The 12,894-nt window shown below is 45.3% G+C and overlaps 5 protein-coding genes across 5 annotated transcripts in view; 2 read left to right on the forward strand and 3 right to left on the reverse strand.

Moving 5' to 3' along the window:
* The window catches only part of PHALS_02797 (acetyl-carboxylase), a gene marked incomplete at both ends in the record, with an annotated part of 9,191 nt that extends 2,576 nt beyond the window's left edge, over nt 1-6,615 (reverse strand). The window contains one exon of the mRNA XM_024717245.1: nt 103-6,615. Coding sequence (XP_024582763.1) covers nt 103-6,615 — 6,513 coding nt within the window. The remainder of the gene's footprint in view (nt 1-102) is intronic.
* Nucleotides 6,616-7,060: 445 nt separating this feature from the next.
* On the reverse strand, nt 7,061-9,991 carry PHALS_02798 (replication factor c; the record flags this gene model as incomplete). The annotated part of the gene is made up of 7 exons (XM_024717247.1): nt 7,061-7,331; nt 7,389-7,537; nt 7,600-7,667; nt 7,738-7,832; nt 7,901-9,013; nt 9,068-9,830; nt 9,901-9,991. 7 exons carry the CDS (start codon nt 9,989-9,991, stop codon nt 7,061-7,063), a joined length of 2,550 nt encoding a protein of 849 aa, XP_024582764.1.
* A 117-nt stretch (nt 9,992-10,108) lies between these two features.
* On the forward strand, nt 10,109-11,189 carry PHALS_02799 (udp-galactose translocator-like; the record flags this gene model as incomplete). Its single annotated transcript, XM_024717248.1, has 2 exons — nt 10,109-10,279; nt 10,347-11,189. 2 exons carry the CDS (start codon nt 10,109-10,111, stop codon nt 11,187-11,189), a joined length of 1,014 nt encoding a protein of 337 aa, XP_024582765.1.
* A 368-nt stretch (nt 11,190-11,557) lies between these two features.
* Nucleotides 11,558-12,004, reverse strand: PHALS_02800 (uncharacterized protein; the record flags this gene model as incomplete). Its single annotated transcript, XM_024717249.1, has 1 exon — nt 11,558-12,004. One exon carries the CDS (start codon nt 12,002-12,004, stop codon nt 11,558-11,560), a length of 447 nt encoding a protein of 148 aa, XP_024582766.1.
* Nucleotides 12,005-12,097: 93 nt separating this feature from the next.
* On the forward strand, nt 12,098-12,500 carry PHALS_02801 (uncharacterized protein; the record flags this gene model as incomplete). Its single annotated transcript, XM_024717250.1, has 3 exons — nt 12,098-12,254; nt 12,311-12,346; nt 12,451-12,500. The coding sequence occupies 3 exons, from the start codon at nt 12,098-12,100 to the stop codon at nt 12,498-12,500; spliced, it is 243 nt and encodes an 80-aa protein (XP_024582767.1).
* Nucleotides 12,501-12,894: the final 394 nt, after the last annotated feature.

Below are 12,894 nucleotides of genomic sequence, written 5' to 3' on the forward strand. Positions count from 1 at the left end.
CACCTGGCGACGTAGCGTAAACTCTGCGAGCTGACGCTTGAGACGCCAATAAAAGAACCTGCGCGAGTTTGACCAGGGGACAACTTGGCGGATGCAGCCCACCGCCTTCATACGGCCAGGTGTGTCATGAAGATCACCAAATTCTGTTGCCACCTGTACGTAAATTGGCAGGAGAGTATCTTCACGGGCCTTTATCTCGGCTGAGATCTTGGCACCTTCAACCCCCTTCTCGTCCGGCGACAGGTCGGCAAGACGAGCTTTCAGCTGCTTTAGCTTGTCGTCGAGACGATGCATTGTCTGCAATAGCTGCATCTTGCGGTATTTGATCTCGATCAAACCAGCTGGCTCCAGCACGCCACCTCGGCCCTGAGGATCAGCATACATTTCCATGATGCCTTCGTTGATGGTAGGATCAACCACGGCCCAGGCGCCACCACGTAGTTCAGCAAATGGTGGGATGTAGACAAAAACAGGTTGTTCATAGTTGACCAAACCATCTACAATGGCTGCACCAAACTTAAGCACCTCATCAAACATGTCGCGCTGGCCACCTGAGAAACCACGCCAGTTGGCTAAAATAAGCAACGGCAAGTCCTCGGCTTTAAAGTCTTTAATAGCCGTCGCAGTCTTATGAGCAGAGTCCGGAAACCACACCTGACCAGCCTGTTGCATCAGATTTTCCTGCGATGCCGGTGACGCTGGATCAGCAGGAATAATCTTTTCAGACGTTCGGACTTCCGTGACTACCACACCGCAAGGAATGCCACCAAGGCGACCGCGTCCGACTATTACGCTCTTGGCCCAACCATCTAGCGTCTCACGGAACGAATCCTTGTCGAGAAGACCCGAGATCCAATTTCCCGTCGTCTCGTCGCTTTTGCCTGCAAGTAATGCCCGCGGGTCGTACTGCGTGCTCTTATCTTTAGGATAAAAGTCCACCGAACGCTCGATTTCGTCCACACCCGTCACATCGCGAATCGGGAGAGGACCGCGACGGACCGCTGGCACAAAACTTAGCCACTCGAGGATAGAGAAGATGCCAGAAAGATGATTCTTTGCAGTCAAGTGCGTGACGCCATTTGTGTGCATAATCTTCACACCACCAAGCTGGTCATTTGACGTGTACACTTCCTTACCCATGAGCTTGTTCAGCGCCTGATACCCCGTCAATATAATTGGGGAATGCGTGGCGTTCTGTACGGTTCGCTGACCGAGGCGGACCAGGTACGCGCCGATACCGACACTGCGGCCACATGCGTACGTGAGCGTAAATACATCCTGGTAAGCGCGTGATGTTTCACCGGCAATGGTTCCACTGCCGCGCAAACACTCGACACCGAGATCGATCTCACGTCCAACAATATCCTTGAGCACATAGCGCTCCTCACCCAAACTAGTGACTAGACGCTCTGCACGAACAGAACCCTCAGCCGAAGCTACCTTGTAATCTTCGGGTGAGAGATACAGATATTCGAAACCCTTGGTCGGGTTACTTTCGTCTTTCCAGCAAATTTTGTACTGAGCCTTGATCGACTCAGCCATGCCGATACGAGCACCTGCGTTTGCCGAGAAGAAAAGGCGAGGAATGCCCTTTGAGCGAGCAAGCTTGGAAGCTAAGTCAAACAGTGTGTCCTCACGAGTACCGAATGATCCAGCCTTGAATGTGATGTCATTGGCAATGATGACAATCTCGCGTCCGTCTGGGAACTCAGGAGTGTAAAGCGTCAGCAGCCATGCCACCATACCGATGTCATTCTGGCCTCGCGGACGTGTAGTAAACGTCAGCGCTTTACCCGTCGCGTCAAAGATGAGCTCGCGGGTCTCCATCAACAAATTGGGGATATTTACCTTTGAGCCACCACCGCGCGTACGCTGCTGCACGTACTTACGCCATTGGCGCAGCAAATTGTACTCGATTAGCTCTAGAAAGTCGTACACGTATACAGTGTTCGACAATGCCTTGGCCATCTGACGCTTCTTGTCAAACGGGAAGACCACAGCGTATGGCGTCGAAATTGGCATGCCATCAAGCTCGCCATGTGTCTCGTCGCCGATGGACGTGAAAATTGGCTCATCGTGACCAGCAGCTTCCACATAAGCTTGTACACGCACAACATATCCAGTCGGATTCTCAGCCACAAGACGAACAGGAATCGCTGGAGCCTCGCTGTTAAAGCGTGCGATAATCTTAAGCTCAACCGTCGACACACCCAGTTGTTCCAAACGCTCAGCGTAACGGTATGCAAGAATGCGAATTACGCCTTCTAAGTACTGTGGGTCCACGATAGCTTGAGGTAATATATTCAGGAACACGTGGTTGTTCTTGGTCGGCAGCGACGACTTTTTGACCAGAGGGTTCGACAAGTTCAGCTCCAATGCATTAAGAGCGTCGACAAGCGAGCGCTCAGGGCCCGGGTAAGCATCGTACTGTGAGCGAAAACTACTGCCATCGTGATCAAGCTGGCGCACCACCGCACGAACAAAGATACGCTGAAAACGGTCGGTCACAATGTGTGAGTCTGACTCTTTCATTTTAGCCAAGTATAGATGCATATTCTTGTTCTCTGACGTCAACGGCATCACGCTGTAATTCTGTAGACGACGTAGTTCGAGCTTGTAGGCGAGCGGAGCTTCCATGTGACGCAAGATTCTGTCCTCACTGTAATCCAAACGAGCGGGGAATGTGTAAATGTTCGGGTACAATGCCATGTCAGCGTTGTGCAACGAAACTGTCTCGATATTTTGCGGACGCACGGAAAAAGTGACACGACGAATGTTGTGAGCGCGCAAATCCTCGTCGACCGATTTGAGAAAAGTTTCACTTTGCTCTAAGAACTTCATCTCTTCCATGTGCTCGTCTACCAAAATGATATGAAGGACATTAACTAGAGGATCTTTGCGCACCGAAAGAGTCTTTTTCGCCAACGGGAACAGTGTCATGACATCATTAAATGATTTTTGAAAGACTTCAAGACTCGCGAGGCGCATGATGGCACCATGACGCTCAAAAGTAGGAGAAATTTTCTGATAGCTCTCGGTTGATTTGGCAAGCGGTTTCTCGACTGGCCCAAGCTCTTCACTGCTTTCATCCGAGTTATGTTCAACCAAATCCAGTGAGCTGGCCGAACTGTTACGGCGCAATAGGCTCGCAAGATCGTCATAGCTTTCGGCAGGTGCAACACCGACCGCCAAAGCATCAACAACCGGAGACTTGAATTGAAAAGTTTTGGCAAAAATGTCGTTAAAACTAATAGTCTCCATAGACTCAATCAGGTACGAACGGTAAACACGCTGAATGTACAGCTCAAGAGACAATTCACGAATCTGCTGATCTTCATGGTCGAGAAGCGAAATGAGTAGGTCAAACAGCGGCTGTGACTGGTCCAGTAAGCTCGCACAGGCATCGGCAAGATTCGTAGACGGCTTATTCGCAATATAATCCTTAAGAACCTTTTCCACTTGACTGAGTCGGTCGCGATACGACGGCATCTTATTGTCGATCAACAGCTGGCGCGCTTCGAGCGCCACAAGTGAGTATTGATTATCTTTAAACGTTGCAAGTTTTTCAAGCACAGGCACAAATGCAGCAGCTTTTAGTGACTTACGAGGAGTCACAGCTGTGCCTCGCGCCATCTGCGCCAGTAATTGCAGCAGCAGCTTATTTTTAGACTCGAGTGCCTTGTGTGCGCGAGCAATTGCGAAGACCTTGTTTAAATCCGAAGAGTGCTGTTGACGCAGAGCCATCACGACATCCTCAACATTATGCGAGTTTGCATAGACTGTCTCGACCATAAAGTATTCGTCGATGAGCTCTGTTAGAACAGATTCTTCTCCCGATAGCAGTCCATGCTTGTACTTAGCAGCAATGCCGCGAAGTGTTGCGACTGAAGTTTCGAAGTCTGACCGCTTACGATCTGTGTCAAGCGTCTTTTTGTACTCGTCTAGGATCTCAACAACCTCAGCAATATTGAAGTCGTGAGAAGCGTTTGGTTCCTCAACTACGGCTTTTTCAAATGTTTGAATTTTGTCGGTGATTCGAGCAAATACGTCGAGTGGAATGCGGCCAGCCAATGAAGACATCGCTTCCTTAATCTCCTCAACGGGAAGTAGAGGCTCATATAGTACTTGAAATAGATCGATTAGCGCTGTTTGTGCGAGGTCGTCTGGGACAAAGTAGCCCTGTAGTATGCTCTTGAGAACAGCGAGTGACTTGCGCAGTTTGTGTACCGACTTTGTGCCATCTCCATTATTATTATCCGGCGAAGGCAGCTTCCCTATAAAGACGTCCGACTTTTTTACGCAAGACGGATCATCGAGTTCCATGGTAGCAATGCAGTCGCCAGGTGCCAGAATAGCACCTTCTGACTTTAATAGGCGGATCACACCAGCCTCTGGTGTAAGCAGTGGCATGTACATCTTCATGACTTCAATTTCAGCATATGGCATGCCGCGACGTAAGCTGGCACCGTCGTCCACCAGATAACGGGCTAATTTACCTGCTGTGTTGGTCACGAGACGCGTGGGATCGTACTCTTTCGTAAAGACGCACGTATGGCTATCAACAACCAGACGCAGACCCTGTGCTTCTTTGGTAGCGTACGCAACGTGAGATTTACCATTTAACAGAACAAGAAATCCACCATCCGACAACATTCTGATCTCCACTTGCACGTATGAGTCGTTGCAAAAGAGTGTAAACTGAATTGGACCGCTGCGACATGCCTTTATGTTGTATTTAATTCCTTCGTAAATAAGCTCGAGTGATTCCACTTGGGACAGCAATTGGCTGTGAGGAAGCTGACCTCGCTCGATCTGACTTACATACTCCTCCTCTAGAGCATTGGACGCTTGGTAAGCACAGCACACAGCCCCAACTAAGACCACCATTAAAGGATCCGGACGGCCTTGAAGACGCACTTCGTGATGGTGCGAGATACGTTCGTCTAGCCACGACGTGGAGATGCGATTATACTTAAAATCATCAGATTCCATCATGTTGACTATGTACTCGACCGTCGTGTGGATGTCACCACGAATCGACAACTCTTTTAGCGCCAGAATCATATTCTTCCTAGCCTTTTCACGAGTTGTACTCCACGAGAACAAATGTCCAATTTGAGAGTCTGCGAATTCGTGCACTAGGCCTGATGAATCTACAGAAAAGTAACCCCACACATCAGGCGTACTACGAAAGTTCAATTCTTGAATAGCACCACTAGTAGGTTGAAAACCGGCGTTTGGGTCCTCAGCGGTAATGCGCGCAGCAATCACGTGTCCATGTGGTGGCTTTTGCTTCTCTGTATCAAAGTCAATATACGTCGTCTCAAATGCTGCCTTATTATAAAGACGACGAACGTCCGGTATACAGTGCAGTGGGATACCCATAGCCACTTGCAGCTGCGCAGCTGGTAAATTCACGTGTGTGATCATCTCTGTAACAGGGTGTTCCACCTGTAGACGTGGATTTAGTTCGAGAAAGAAGAATGCGTTACCATTGTCCTCTGGTAGCTCACTAAAAAGATATTCAACAGTACCAGCATTGATATATTCTACCTCTTTCGCGAGACGTGTGGCCGCACGCATCATCTTTTCCCACACTTCTTCAGTAGGTGCAAGTACAGGTCCTTCCTCAACAATCTTTTGATGACGGCGTTGCACGGAGCAGTCCCGACCGCTTAGTGCAATAGCATTCCCGTAGCTATCTGCCAGTAATTGCACTTCTAAGTGTCGCGATTTTGGTGCGAGCTTCATGACGAAAATGGGAGAGCCAGGAATTTCACCACGCACTGCTTCCCACGCACTAAACACCTGAGACTCTTCATGAACCATACGGATACCTTTGCCACCGCCACCTTCACTAGCTTTAATCATTACAGGAAATCCAATTCGCTTGCATTCGTCAAGACAGTGCTGACCATCACGTAGCATGGCTGCATTATAAATCTCTTCCGGAATTCCGTCGTGTTTCTTGTAGTCAATTTCCATTCCGTCGCCGTTCCAGGCAATTGTCGGCACTTTAGCGCTCTGTGCAATAATAGTTGATCCAATCTTGTCACCTAATGCACGCATTGGTTTTCCTGGAGGCCCAATGAAGACAATCTTTCGCTCAGTTTGGGCAAGCGTGTCAGGTAGCAACGGATTCTCCGATGCGTGGCCCCAGCCAGCCCACACGGCATCAACATTAAAGCGTTCAGCAATTTCAATAATAAGTGATACGTTTGCATAATTGTGATTATTTGATCCTCCAGGTACTTCCACGACATGCTCAGCCATGCGAATGTATTCAGCATTAGCCTTCAGATCTTCAGGTGTGGCCATAACAACGAACGTCACAACATGTTCATCGGCAAACATTTCATAGCTCCAACTACGAATACTACGAATGGCTTTCACAGCTGAGATACCATTATTAGCTATAAGCACAGACGTGATCGGACGCGTGCCTTTCTGTAGACGCACGTACTGTTCCATGCTTGAGTATGTTAGTGGATTGGTGTCACTACGCGTCTCTGCGTCGATCACGACGTCAGCACCAAGTGGCACTTCTTGAGCTACCATATCTTGTGTATTGGGTGAAGTTCTCCCTGCAGCTCCTGTTGTAAAATGGATTGTCATGGCGTTGGAAGGTTAGATGAGGTGATTCGTTCTTGGTGGCCACGCTAATCAAAACCCCGAAAAAAGTTGCGCAATGAGCACAATGGTATGATAATGTTGCAGATATGTTGCACTTGCTTTGAATACGTCGACTCAAGCAACTTGAATAAAACCTCGACGTCACTGTGCGGTGTTGATATGGTGGGGTTAGGCAATGACGTCGCCCAAGCTGACGTCACAATTTCCATATTATTGTATACGTCGCTAATTCGTTGAAGGCAATTGCGCATGACGTAGCCACCAAATAATAAAAACATTTTTCAAAAGAATATTTATTTCTATTTAAGAAGATTATTTATCATATGGTGACGAATTTATCAACATAAACTGATATTAAAGGACTCATATATTTTAGCTATAAGATATTACTAACAGCAATTTCATATAGGGCACAGCAACACACTCACTACGTGCGGCGCTTTTTCAGTGGAGCCTTGCGGGGTGCCTTCTTTGCTGGAATAACAGGAGCCTTACGTTTAGCACTACCGCGCGACTTGTTTTGAAACTTGCTTACGTCAACATCCTCCTCCTCTGGTTCACTTTCAGCATCTGACGGTGGTGGCAAACCATTTTCCTCATTTTTACTATCAGATGCTTTTCCTCGTCCTTTTTTAATAGTAGTCGACCCAAGAACCGACTCAACTACAGCTTGCGACTTGTGTGATGCCTTATTGTACCTGCAGGTTAAGTGAGTGAATCAATTCATTCTTTTGTAGGAATCACGACCATCGTACATTCGCGTGAACGCTGTCTTTGCTTTAGTGTCGAGTTCTGTGTACGAATAGCGCTTGATACCAGGAAATTTGAAGCTTTCCATCGATTCTGTTAAGTCTTCTCTTGAAATCTCACACTCATCGAGCAGTTCAATCACAGCATGAATATTCTTCATCAAAATTTAACACAGGAGTGAGCATCCCAACAAATTCGATTCCTTAGATAACCTACATTCTCTCCTGTTAATAGCAATTTCAGCAATATCTCCTTCATATATGGCACATAGTCAAGTCGAATGACTGGTATACAAACATATATGCTTTGAAATATCAATTTGAGTTAAACAATATTCAAACAAACACGACCGACCTTCTCGAGAACCGGAAGCATGCGATCGCATTCGAACGGATAGTTCGCTTAGCAATCGCTTTGACTTTGACGCCGAGGAATTCTTTCCTAGCCACCTATAGGCAATAATAAGACAAGTCGTTAGCATCATGAAGATACCCCAAAAAGCTTACAAAGCATGAACCTAGAGAACTCTGGATGACCGATAAATCCAGCCGAATATACACAAGCGCCAATGTTCATGGCTGCCTGTTTTGTAAGTAGATCCCATCGCTGATCCACTCGCACATACGTGTTTATAAGATCACTGTCCGAGATAAACTCAGACGCATACATTGCCGCTTGCAAATTTTCGTCCACCGACCTCCGATTGTTCATAATACTTTGTATGTAATTCTCCTGAATCATTAGCGGCATCAAGTCATAGTCGACAAAATACGCTTCATTTCTTGCGTCAAATGAAAGCTCACGCTGAAATATTTGCTGGGTAGCGCTAAACGGATTCAGTCTCAAACTTTCGTCCTTGTTGTGCTGTGATGCTGGATTTACCATATCCGCATAAGTGATTTTGGTCGTAATCAGTCGCCATCTTTGCATCTGGGTGAGTAATTGTCGAATGTCGTTACCACATCGGTCAGCAGCTTCTTCAATTGCATTCTTTTCTACATGCAGACCTTCATTGATGCCAATCTCTATCAGTCGCTTGCTAATTTGAACTTTCGTAGGACGACGCATTCGCAAATCAAATGCATGATTGGCCAACGAACGTACTTTTGGGCTCTGACGATCATTGCAAATACATATGATCGGAGTCTTTGACTTTTTGATCAGCTGAATTAATTCTGCTGTACCTCCACGATCACCGCCTGACATTCCATCGACCTCATCCATGATGATGACACGACGAGCAAGATGCATTTTATCCTTGGACTTTCCGAGAGGACTGCCAAATTGAAGTGCTTGTGTTCCTAGCACATCTTTGAGATCAGATTGTAGCATTTTCTTGCTACGAGTGTCACTTGCATTCATTTCTGTACACTCAAATCCGCACTCTCGAGCGACAAGATTCGCAATCGTTGTCTTGCCAATACCTGGAGGTCCCGACAGTAACACAGTCATGGCTCCTCGATTTTCTGTTAGTTTTGTTGTGTAGGGAACTTTTTTGTTTTTTTTCACATGCATTGCCTCCCAATCTAAAAGCCACGTTTTTAGCTTTTTTCCAAGCTCAATATTGCCAATCATGTCATTCAGACTCTTCGGCTTGTACTTGTCTGTCCATAGCTCATTGGCAGCCAATCTACCTTACAGATTAGACAGAAATAATAATAGAACAATTTTAGATGACACGTACGTGCTTAGCTTTTGCTTGCCTTTTGCAAACGATGTCTTTGTACGATCAGCTTCGGCTTTAGTCTTCATCTTTTCGTTTGCCAAATCTTGAGCCTGTTGTGCTGCTGCAGCCTCCGTAATAAGATTGTAAAACTCATTTTGAGTCAGAATTCGAACATTCTTTGCCACTGCTTCCTTGTACTTGGAGCTATCTATTATCTCACCACCCTGCTCCAGCGTCATTCCAATCACCAAATACTTTGTACTACGCGTAATGTTATTCGAAACTGACCCACCACAACACTTGACCAGATGTATCGCATCCTCGCGCGATAGATTCTCAAGTACACCGGAAAATGCAAATGTCTTGGCATTCAAACATCCCGAGCATGGCGCTGGGACTTTTCTTAGTGCACCTTCCTGCTTCACAATCGCTTGTATTGAGTTGTCAGCATCTAATTTACTTAAAGATGAAGCTTCAGACTTCGTGCTTAATTTTGTCTTCACCTCCTTTTCCAGCATTACTTTCTCCTTGTCGAAATTTAAACGGTGAGTTTTCGTCAATCGATCTTTCTTTGGATTGACCTCTTGCACTTCGTCATCACTGCATTCCATCTCAAAATCTGAATCCGAGTTCGCGCGTTCTGTCTTCTTCTTACTCGTAGCTTTCGACTTGCTAGTATCTTCGTCCTCATCACTGTCATCGATTATCACTATATTCTTCTTAGCAGCACGGCGAGTCGAATGACGCGATGGAGGGGTTGGCTCCGGTTCCACACGCTTTGCTGCACCAGTCAATCATAGTATTTAGTTTCATAACCAATTTTAGAAAAGGAAGGCACTACAACAGCGTACACTTTAATGGTGTTGTTGTTTTCTTTCTTTTACTAATCGTTTTCTCGTTATTTCTTGAAGCATCTTCCTGGAAGAATGATCGGATGTCCATCGGCGCCGATCCAAGCGTTTAAATTCGTGTCTTCGACTTTCCCGCTTATATTATGTGGTACACTTAAACGTTGAGCATCTTTAGCCAATGAAATGTTGTGTATATCTCAATGCACCTATGGAGCTCTCCCCGTCGACGCTCAAGTACGCAAGTCTGTGCGTGCTATGCGTGCAAAATAGTCTCCTTGCCATTTTGATGAGGCTGTCAAGAGTTGGTAATTTTCCACGTTTCAATACATCAACTGCCGTCTTTGTGGGCGAAGCACTAAAGCTGATCACGTGCTTTGCGGTGCTATTCTATGTAAATATTGTTTACTTTCTTCGTGTTCAATTTGACTCATTTCAATGCTTTTCAGGAGATTTATGGACTGAAGAGTTCGGTACGACAAAAGCGTATAAATGAATATATTCAAAATATTGTCAATCCAAGTGAGTTGCTACGTGTGAGCGTGCCTGCTTTGCTCTATGTAGTGCAGAACAACTTGCAGTATGTGGCAGTGTCAAATCTGGATGCACCTACGTTTCAAATCATGTATCAACTGAAGATTCTTACCACTGCTATCTTCTCAGTCGTGATGCTACGAAAGTCTGTGCTAATCACGCAATGGGGAGCAATTATTTCGCTTATGATAGGCGTGGCATTGGTGCAATTGGATGACAATTTCTCAAATGCAGTTTCAAAGACAAAAGAAGACGTGAGTCAAAGTACTACCACAGGACTGATGGCTGTGGTTGCTGCATGTGTGTGTTCTGGTTTCGCTGGTGTGTACTTTGAAAAAATTCTCAAAGGCTCCGGCACAAAGACTTCGCTTTGGGAGCGTAATATTCAGATGTGCTTTCTTGGGCTAGCACTCTCTGGTGGTGGTCTAGTATATAACGATTTTGAGTCAATCTCGACTATTGGGTTCTTCTATGGATATCGTCCGGCTGTGTGGGCGGCCATTGCCATGAGTGCGTTCGGTGGTCTTTTGACGGCTGTTGTCGTAAAATATGCCGACAATATTCTTAAAGCCTTTGCCACATCCATTGCAGTGATAATGTCGGTCATTTTGTCGGTATTTGTGTTCGACAAAGTACCCACGAGTCAATTTGTTGTGGGTGCCATTCTCGTTAATGGCTCGGTTTACGTTTACGGCAAGGCCCCCGAATGGCATAAAGATTGCCTTGATCCACTTTTACCTGTCATAAAAGGCAACTAGTCGAAAGCAATTTAATACGTTTCATAGTTTTAATTGTATTAACAATCCCGTAGCGTAACGTAGGTCTAGTTGGCCATGACGAACTCGATCAAACAATGAACAAACTTGCACTTCCTTTCTCGCAATAATTCATATATAAATCATGGATTTATGAAGCTTTGAATGGCGCTTGACACTTGCAGTGGTAATTACGCAATGTCCTTAGTATCAACCTGACGCCATCGTCTGCGTCGAATTCGTTCGCTTGTAATGTGACCTTCACAACATGTGCCAACTTAGCTACGATGCATCGTGCTACCCGATGCTGAAAGAGTAGGCAGCGCGCGGATTTCATTCGTTAAAAGACGGCACGTATTTCAATGACTGCTTCATTCATCATCTATTGAAAATGAGAGAAGCTTTTTATTGCTCAAAGTTGGTTGATCTCCCCGTTTTCGTTTGTTGGATTTAGTTCTATTGGTAGCTTTAGCTTTGCCCAGTTGAACGATAGTCTGTCCATTCCTCTTCCTCAAGTCGTCATTATTCTCTTCTACTCCAATGCAAGCTTTTTCCAAGTTTTTGTCATCCTTTTTCTTCTTTTCTGTTAAATATTCGTCGATTGCTGCCTGCTGCACCTCATCAAGTCCTTCGTCCTCGCCTCCAGGCTCGGGTAATGTTGTAAACTTAGCTTCAATTGCTGGCGGCTGATGATATTTCTGTAAAAATTTCGGAATCACGCGTGTGAATTGTGGTCCTTTTCCTTTACGAGTATTCTGCTTGCTGCCACGGGCATTTAGTCCCCGTAGACTGCCATCCTCGCGCCAGTCGTCGTCCATTATAAATAATTGAAATCTTTTTTATTGTAGTCACAAAATTAAAAGATTATTTGAAGTTTGCTTTTAGCCTATTATTGAGGGCAAGACTTGACGATGCAATTGACAGGATTGAACGGATACATGTGGGGGCAACGGTGGAATATTCTGCTCACTACTCAGGCCATTTTTACGTTGGGCGTCCTTTATAATCGCTACAAAGAGAATCAAGCTGTGTCACCCGCTGTCACGTCGCAACGACCGATTCGTGAAGGTGTGGAAAACCAATAAATGACAATCTCATAACTTCGAAGTGAACGTGTGATGTAGAGAAATGTAGATGCATTGCGATCTCATTCATTACAAGTACGCAATAGATTGTATCCTTGACCATGAAGAGAGTTACGACATCGATATCCCATAAAATTTTAACTACTTAACTATACACTGCTAATTTTACAAAAATGTAGGAATTATAACGACAGTTTCTAGCAAAGGACAAAACGAGCATGAGTGTTGATGATGATGCCATTGTCAAGTAAGCTATGCCTCTGGTGAAGATAATGCGCATGTTGCAGGATCCATAATAAGTAGTCACATCATGCTCTATGCAATATTTTGACCCATGTAATGCTCATTTGTTATATCTGAACAAGTAATAGCCATCATTATTCGGAATCCATAGTTGGCAGCTAGCTTTTCAAGCTAACAAAAAGCTAAGCTATTTACTGTTAGCTTAGCTTAGCTTTTTGCTTGTTAGCTTAGCTCAGCTTAGCCTGAAAATGGTCAAGCTACCAAGCTACTGAGCAAGCTACTAGCTTAAATAGCTTTAATGCTATTTATAGATTTATAAAATTACAGGGGTCGAATATAAATTTCTGTTTTTTTTAATTCAGCCACCCTTAAAATTATTT

Source organism: Plasmopara halstedii (assembly GCF_900000015.1).
Source record: "Plasmopara halstedii genome assembly, contig: Scaffold_2061, whole genome shotgun sequence".
Taxonomy (NCBI): Eukaryota; Oomycota; class Peronosporomycetes; order Peronosporales; family Peronosporaceae; genus Plasmopara; species Plasmopara halstedii.